Here is a 9458-nt window from a genome sequence, read left to right as displayed (position 1 = left end):
AAAAAGAATTCAATAATGAATAACTAGAAAAGAAGAAAGCCTTAATGAAATTCAAAAGACAGTAACGTACCTTGTGAGCACCTTTATTTTTAAAAATATTGTTATACAATATAATAATATTTATTTATAATTTACTGTTTATAAAATATGGCATCTATAATATGACAAATATGCCAATTTAATAAAAAAAATCTTATGTATATAATGAAAGATTATATTAACGACAAACTGAAGTTTTTCAATAATGCATTCATTTTACAATCTGTTTTAAAGCAATAAAATCATATAAAAAAAATAGTGCCATATTAGAGCACAATCAAGATTTGATGATTTCAAGAAAATATCTAAATCAGTAATTCACAGCATGTGTGAAATACAAATCCGCCTAATGAAATAAATTAACTTATTTTATAAATATGGCTGGAAATATTAGTAGAAAAAAATAATGAACTATAGAAAAATATCCTTAGAAGAAATGAATTAATTAGAACTAAAAATTCCATCGTGAGTAACTTAAATAGTTGTCTTTCAAATATTAGAATGCGATATATCTAAAATGTTATTATAGGAAAAGGGTTTATGATTTGTAAAAAATAGAAATAATAGTCAACGTACTATGTTATGTAAAATAACATTCAACTGATTTGTCGTATTTATCATATATGTATATATATATATATAATTTATATATATATATATATTTAAAAATTGAGATTTTACAAACTAATTATTAGTTTGCAATGTAACTATTTGTGTTATGAATATATTATTAGCCCACTAAGTAATAAGAACTTTTTCACTGACAGATTTAATTTAAGAAATGATGATGACTTGCAATAATAGTTTTCACATAATAATAAAAATAAATTAAATCTTTTTGAAGAAAAAATATTTCAATAATAATTGGAGATTTCCCTGGATAGTCGATCAGAGATATCAGTATATATTTAATAGCATTCAAATATATACATGTTTACTGTTAAATATATATTTAGTAAATAGTAAATATATATATACATGGTGTAATAAATATGTAAAATAATAATATACAGAAAAATCAAGACGTTAATAGTAAGTACTTAAAATTTTTCTATTAGACACCGTATCTGAAAAACTTATTTACACAGATTGTATCAATGCACAGTATAACAATTAAATTTTACAAGTTTTTAGTAAAAATAATTTTCTTAAAATTTTCCACTTAAAATAATTTTTTACATTATTATTGTTAATCCAGTAAATTTTGTACAAATTTTCGCAACATGAAACATTAAAATAAATAAAAAAATTTAATAAAATGTCCCACTGTGCGTTTGCAAGTAATCTAACAAAAATACTTAAAACTCATATACGATTTCGGATATACACATGCTTACAAACGCATACATACACACATACTTATATACAATTTTAAACATTTCGCTGTGTAGTGTGTTTTATGTGTTTTATGTGATTTTTGTGTAGTTCGTGTGATGTTACTGTGTCTTTTGTGTTAAATGGTTTTTATGTTTTTCTGTTTTTTTTAGATATTTTTTTTTTATTAAATTGGAACAGTGTTCATTCGAGTTTCTATGTTCCAAGGACTAAAAATACAACCAAAGTTTAATAATATTGCGCATGAGATTTTAACTGAAATAAAAAAAAAATAAATAAAAAATAAAAAAAATAAAAATAAAAATAAATTGAAGGAAAAATAGTAAACTGAAAGGAAAAATAAAAAATAAATATCTGGAATATTAAGTGAATGCAATCAGCTAAAAATTCATATAAAATTTTGTTTTAAAAACAAAACTAATAATGACTTAAAATACATTTTCCGTAGCTTAATTAATTCCTACTTCATTTTGTGGTATTTTGTGAGTATGAAATTAAATGTTTATACTTTATAATTGGGTATGAATTTTTTTTATATATATATTCTGTTTTTTTTTAAATTAATTTTACTAAAGTTTCATCAAAAGCTGCACTAAAATTATTTCATAATCCAAACTAGTTTATAAAGAAAAAAAACAAAATCATACAAAGTCAAAAATTTCATACAAAATGAAAAGGAACTTTAGAATTATGCAGTTAGTTAATTAGGCTAAGTTAAGAACAATTAAAACAATTAATTAGGAGCATTTAAAACATAACAAAATGTGTATAAATTCTTATATTTTACAAGAACTTCCGTAATACAAAAGTTTCTAGAATTTTCTTTTGCACTTCGTAAATTTTAATGTTAGTTATAGAGTTATAGAGTTCACTTAGAGAAAAATACGAGTAAATATTGTACAATAATAAATTTAAGTATATAGAACAACAGAACAAGAAAACAACAAACAAAAGTAATTAAAAAATATAATTAAAATAAATTATAGTTGAGTTTAGCATAAGCAAAAGGTTTCAACTGAGACATTTTTGCTGTCTTCATATTGCATTTATTAAATTTTATAGATACTTTTTTTAGTTTGGTTAGTTTAGTTAAGGTTTTGCTAAAAGTGTAGGTTTCTTTTTTATATACTGGAGTGCATATTTTCTTTTTTTATATATATCTTTTCTGCACTCTTTCATTTGTGTTATTTTTTTTTTCATATTTTTTATATAAAAAATATAATAGAAATTTTCTCATTATTTAATTGCTTGGAAACTTACCTGTTTTTGTGCCATGGCCTGCATTTGTTGAAACATTTGACGCTCTTCCTCTTTGCCTACATTTTCAAATTATTGCAAAATATATAAAAAATAAAAAAAAAAAATATTAATAACGGCTTTTAGGTTAATTATGGATATGAGTTTAAGTACAAAAGCAATTTATAAAATAGCCAATAATAGTTCAGTAATTTTAGAATTTTATTTAGAAATGTTAAGTGAGAAATCAAAAATACTACTCAGTAATTTAATTGTTATAAAATTGAATTGAACAATCCTGTTCTTAGGTAATTACGAAATTGAACAATCCTGCTTTTAAGTTAGTATAAAATGGAATTGAACAATCCTGTTCTTAAGTTAGAATAAAATAGAATTGAACAATGCTGCTTTTAAGTTAGTATAAAATAGAATTGAACAATCTTATTCTTAGGTAAATTTACCTAAAAAAAGCATAAAACAGCAATGAAGTTGCTTGTGCCAAGAGTATAGATTTCGGTAAAAAAATATTTTTAATAAAAAATGTTATAATTAATAATAATTAACCTACTAACGTTTAAACTTTAACAGGGAACCTATGAATCCATCAAATTATAGAAATTTGTTTATTACTGAATTGATTGAAGTAGAACTACTGTCGAGATAAGCTTCTCCTTTGTAACCGGGTATTGTCAAATAAATAGGGCGCTACTGAAATTTAGAATTCTAATATTTGAACTTTGTAGTCTGAGCTAAAAATATAATATCAAAATTTAGATAAGGACTGTGCGGATATCCTTATTTAGCCGAAAACCGGGTTACACTGTTTGAAAAATAATTTCTCGACATCTGCGCAAATAGAAGGAGAAATATTATCAAGCTCTAATAATGCAAATGCTCAGCCTTAGCTAGATTCTGATAAAATTTTTATAAAAATCCCGAAGATGTATTAGAAATAGATTTTGGGTGTTTAGTAAGAGTTTTCAAATAAAATGAATCGTGCAAATACGGGTTATTAGCTTGCCCACTGTAAGTAAACTAATTGACTTAAAGAAAACGGATTTCTGTAAAATCACTCTCCTCATAACACCGCAGTGCCTAATATACATTCATTTGACAGTTATTGTCAAATGACAACTGCCTAAAGTTGTAGAAAGATTTGTTACACTTCCACTTATTGTGGAGGTGATAAGCTTTAGCAAGCCGTATTACAATTCTTGAGAACTCTTCTGTGAGAATCCTGTAAAACTATCTGAAATCGAAATTGGTTGTTTAAAAATTATGAAAGAAGATAATTTGTTTAGAGTGGTAAAGGTAAAGCTTGTTTTAGAAATGTAGATATCATAACAAAGTTTACTATGTATTATATCTAATTACGAAAAAGAGAGATATTTAATAACAAAAGCCTTAAAAAAATATAAAAGACGTCCCGGATTTTTACATGAAGTCTGCCACAGATTCGGTATTTAAACTTACTTAAGCCAAGTGCATTAACTAATAACAAATTCTTATTTTAATTAAGAAACATATTGCAAGTCATTCATTTTACCTACTCAAAGTCAGGCTCTCCGAAGCCTCTTCAAAGTACCTTGGTACATCCGCACAAACAACATGCTAAGAGACCTTAGAATAGACCCGATCAAAAAATACATAAGAGACAGAGCCCTGAAGTTATATGCGAAAATTGGCAGACTATCCTACTTACCACTATCTAATCTTAGAGTAATCACTCTCCACACGGGGAGGTATGCAGATCTTAGATCAATCACTGAATAATCGTGAAGCTTATAGGCAATATATAAATTAGTCAATGAGATGGGAGGTACCCTGTAATACCCCCAGCTATCAAAGAGTAAAAGTGCCCAGTTTCGCTGACTCGAAAAAATGGATCAACATCATCATTTTACCTATGCTTCAATATGGTTCAGGAGTATGGATGACACACAGTCATCCAAGCACTACACACAGTAGTTGACAAGCACTACCGCATCAGAATGAACCACGAGCTATATGAGAGAAGTAAATGTCAATGGTTTCACTAGATTGGCCATCTTATGACAATGGCACACGATGTTGTAACGAAAAATAGGTTTGAAATGCCAGTGCTAGTGAAAAAAAAGGTATTCCGAATCTCTTGTCGATTGCTAAGGTTGGGAAAAACGTGAAGAAAATAAATGTTTTTAGAAAGATATGCAACTACAAAGAAAATCTGAAATTTGGTTTTAAGGAATTTGGTTTTGTGTGAATACCAGCTTTATTCAGATATAAATAGATTTGCATGTAATTTATTAAAGATATAATACAATGCCAACAAGATTCCCAAACCTATTTTCAAATAAATATTTTTATATATAATTTTAAATAAAATTAATTAATATTAGATAAAATAAATTTAGCTGACTTTATTCAATTTATTCTATTCAATTCTTATTTTAGCTATGGGATATAGTGAACTGATTATTATATAGAAACACTTCTAAATACAACTATTTGCTTAATTTAAACAACCAGATCTATATGGTTTCAGTTTAATTCATTTTATTAAGTTACTTTATAATATTTATATGGTATAGAATCTTCAATTCATTTTTAAGTATGTCAGAGAAATACATGACGTTTTGTATGTAAACAGTTTACAACGGAAAATTGAAATCACCTACAAAAACATAGATTTGTAAGACAATTAATTAAGAAAGTTTTATGATAAAATGTTTTATATATAAAAATTAGACTGGTTTTATTTGGAAACTTAACAGTTAAGATGAGCACAAAAATTATTTCAACGTTGATGTTTAAATTTATTTCAGTTTCATTCTTTCTCTAAAAAAATTCGTGTTATTTTTACTTCAGAGAATCATTGAACGATTTATTCTAAATGTCACCCAACCATTTTGTCACCGAAAACTTCTGTAAATAGCTAAAAATCAGGACTAAACACCTCACGAAACACTTTCAATGAAACATTGAGAATAGAGAGTAGCTTGTCTAATAACTTTCGGATTAACTAATGTTTAATGTCATAGATCTGACTACTTAATGTATCGGATCAATTAATGTTGCTTCTTTCAAAATTTGTACTTCCTTTTTGAAGTACTAGTACAGATACTTTTATTTAGCTGTACAAACTTCTACTGATTGGGTACAAAACTATTAACTTTTGTCTATTAATCTATCTATTATCTATTATTTGATATATAATAACTTAGGTTTTTTACGACTTAGTCCAAATTGTTAATTTAAAAAAAAACAAAATTTTATTGTTACTTTTGTTTTCTATTGTTAGTGATGATATTTGGACTACTGTCAAGGGTCCTCATCTGAATAGTGATGAAGATGACTACTATTAGTTGACAAAAAAAATAAAGATTACCACAGGATTTTAAAACCTTTTTTGTATGAAATCATTACTTACACTATACACTTTATGGGTTAAATAACTGATAATACGAAATATATAGTCTTAAAAGAAGGAGTTGTGTTCTCGGCTCCAGTTTTTTATAATCAAAATTTCGAAATGAACTATAATTTATACTCTTATACATATAATAAAGTTTCCAGTAATACTAATACATAAAAGTAGTAACTAATAAGTGATCCCAAACTTCTGCATAGTGAACGTTAAATAAAATATAATACTACTAGTCAAATGCAATAGAATATGTACAAATTTATTCTACTTATGTAGAAGTAGTATTATATTTATGATAATAATTATGAATAATTCAAACGTCTAATACTTATGTATTAGACGGTGGTGTTTGCCTTAGAATATTGACCGAACTAAATAATAAAACATTGTTTCAAAAAGACTTTCTTAACAACAGAAAATTGTTGGTGAATGGTATCCATAATATACTCTATATACTCTTAATTAAAACATATAAAATATTGTTGAATTAATCAAATAATAAATTCCAAAGTTTATTATGAAGAATAAAACAACTCATTTAACTGAGTAAATTTTTCAATATGATAAAACACTAAAATGTCTGAAATGACATGCTTAGTTATTAGATTTGAAAGTTTATGACAACGAGTATTAAAGTTACAATAAATATGATACACAAAATAAAATCATTTTTTATTTATAATTTTCCTAATATGTAATAATATTAAGTGCTCTGTCATTAATTAAAATTAATGAAAGGCTGAAGAGAGCAGCTCAGACTGATTGGGATAATATAATTGCCTGCAGATAAGCAAGCAAAATTCATACTGAATCAATTAAAAGACAGACCTAGGGAGCTTTAAATGCTGAACAGAAAAGGCATTCGACTTGTCACAGAGCTTCTCACTGGACATTGCGGAGTAGAAAAGCATCTATCGAATCTAGGTATTATAAGAGACGATAGCTGCAGACTTTGTCATGAAGAAGAAGAAACAGCAGAACACTTTGTGCGAGACAATGTGATAGTCTCGGCAAACACAGACTTCGGTACTTAACAACTGCCTATCCACTTATAACGGAATTAGGCAACATCTATCCAAAGGATATAATGGTATTTTTAACTGCTACTCGGCTATGGAAAAAGTAGTAGCCATAATCCAAAGGTTGCAGTGACGTAGTGATAAATTTGTAATCCTTTAAAAATCTAATCTAATCTAGATGCTCTGTCTATTATTAAAATTATTAGTCTACTCTATTTTTTTGAAAGAGAGATTTCATATGAAAAATATTTCTCTTTTTCCTATATAATTGTAATCGTTATCCATTCTTCATAGATTAAAAGTATGCAAATACAAGGGGAAAAATAATTTTCACCCCTTTAAGATATGCAATAAAAGGTTGATTATTACCAGTGAAGAAAACTGTTTTATTAAACCATCGAAAATCCTTTAGGAATTAGACAATAACTAGTCCATTCAATATGGATAATTTTCAGAAGCAATTACTTACCCATTCCTTTTGTTTGAAGCATTTCTAGTAATTTCTTAATACTTTCATCTCGTGCGATTAAAGTTTGTTTTTGTGTCTCAACACGACACTCTAAGTCCTTAATTGTTTCCCTTAAAATGCTAATTTCACGTTGTAAATGATCATTTTCAGCATAAATCGCTTCCATTTGCTGTTGCATTTCTAGATTCGGTTGTCGCATACGCAAACGCAATTCTTCCTCTAACTGACGTACTAGCATTGCTTGTTTCTGGAATAGAAAGTAAAGGAGTGTTGAAATATATTGCAATTTATTTTAGATTTAATTTTATTAATCTCACCTGATTTTCTGTACTCAAAAGCTTTAGCTGATCATTGATGAGACTATATTTAGCGCTCTCCTCTTTGCGCAAAGCACGTTCCTTTTTCAGTTCAGGAGACCAGAAGGTTTTAATACTATGCATGGAACTACCTAATTTTTGATTTGTTAATTCAAGCTCACGTTTAAGTTGTCCCAGTTCACGTTGTAAATCCGTATTTTGATGTTGTAAATCCCCGAGATAGGCACGATCCGTCGATGGTAAACCTGTATTATAACCTGAGAATACATATGTTATGATTAGTAAGGGGTTTTGATTTAGAACTTAAATAAAAAAAATAAATATGTGTGGTGAAAGCTACATTAAAGGAATAGTATCATATACGAATACACCTCTTAACCGTGCAATATAAGTGGATGTTAGTTTTCATTCTTCATACAAAGTATATTCTTTTAAATAAACCGTTCTTCAACTATATTTTTAGTTGCATCGGTGTCTATTTATGTTACGAGAGCTTTTAACGCATTTGCAATTATAATAGATTTATTTAACAAATATTTTTATGGAGTATTTTTGGTATATACTCCTTCCTCCTCCGTTAATAATTTTTATCTTACATAAGATTATACATCAATTATTTTCAAATATTTAATAGTTTTCTTAATATTTTATCATATATGCTTGGAGAATGAAGAAGTAGATATTACTACTTTTTCATCGAATTTGATGATATTAAAAAAAAAATAATAAGAATATAATTAATGTATTTTTCTTTACCTATGGGATTTGGACTTTGTCGAGCTGAACGCCCATACAATTCATCTTCTAAGTATAACCCTCTTTCAAGTGATCTATCACGCGAACGATCGCGAGGTTCACGTATTGGTATGAACTCGCGATCGTGAGGATCAACCAAGCCACCTCGATCAAGTGATTGATAACGTGTTCCTAAATGATTGTTAAAGTGTTATATTAAAAAATTATTTATTTAAATATTATAAGCATAAAAATTTATATAAAAATAAAATAATAATAGTATATATCATAAACAAATATTTTTAAAAAAATGTCTTTAAATTTTTTATGATCAATTTTAGTATTTTTATCACTTTTTTATATATCATTTATCTTTATATCATATTGTTGTCATTTCTTTTTTATTTATAATTTTTCTAAAATTATAACTATTTAGAATCTTATAGTTATTATTGAATATTTTATTATTTATTATTTTTACTTATTAAATTATATTTTTATTTCATATTTATAATAATAAACAAATTAATTACTTGGATAATCCATTGCGTGTGACATCGGTGGTCTGCTTGCGCTACGGCTCCGATGATGTCCCGCCCCGGCGGGACTTGTTGGCTCATCCATGTCTCTATAGTATGGACTGCCCATTGCTGTAATTCACATAATTTATGACGATGATAACATGAGGATGAGGGTTTGGGTATAAGAATAAAATAGTGCATGGGGAGTTTTTTGGAATTGCTAGACGTGTTAAGCGTTAACTTGTCGCTTTCAAAATATTAAAAACAAAACAAAAAAAAATTTAAAAACAAAAAAAATTAATGTGAACTTAAATCAAAAAGTTTCTATTTGAATGAACAAATAACAACAACAAAAAATTTATAAATTGTTGACTAAACACA

The 9458-nt window shown here is 26.8% G+C and overlaps 1 protein-coding gene across 1 annotated transcript in view; it reads right to left on the bottom strand.

Annotated features, from left to right (window-relative positions):
* LOC119674647 (ERC protein 2-like) overlaps positions 1-9204 on the bottom strand; it is a 56134-nt gene extending 46930 nt beyond the window's left edge. The window contains exons 1-5 of the mRNA XM_038085795.1: positions 9090-9204; positions 8578-8748; positions 7822-8078; positions 7505-7751; positions 2635-2690 (exon numbers count right to left, since the gene is read on the bottom strand). Coding sequence (XP_037941723.1) covers positions 2635-2690; positions 7505-7751; positions 7822-8078; positions 8578-8748; positions 9090-9204 — 846 coding nt within the window. The remainder of the gene's footprint in view (positions 1-2634; positions 2691-7504; positions 7752-7821; positions 8079-8577; positions 8749-9089) is intronic.
* Between the last annotated feature and the right edge of the window lie 254 nt (positions 9205-9458).

The sequence above is a fragment of the Teleopsis dalmanni genome, chromosome 2, assembly GCF_002237135.1.
Source record: "Teleopsis dalmanni isolate 2A chromosome 2, ASM223713v2, whole genome shotgun sequence".
Taxonomy (NCBI): Eukaryota; Metazoa; Arthropoda; class Insecta; order Diptera; family Diopsidae; genus Teleopsis; species Teleopsis dalmanni.
The sequence above is the reverse complement of the archived record's forward strand: the minus strand, read 5'-3'. Positions and strand labels throughout refer to the sequence as shown.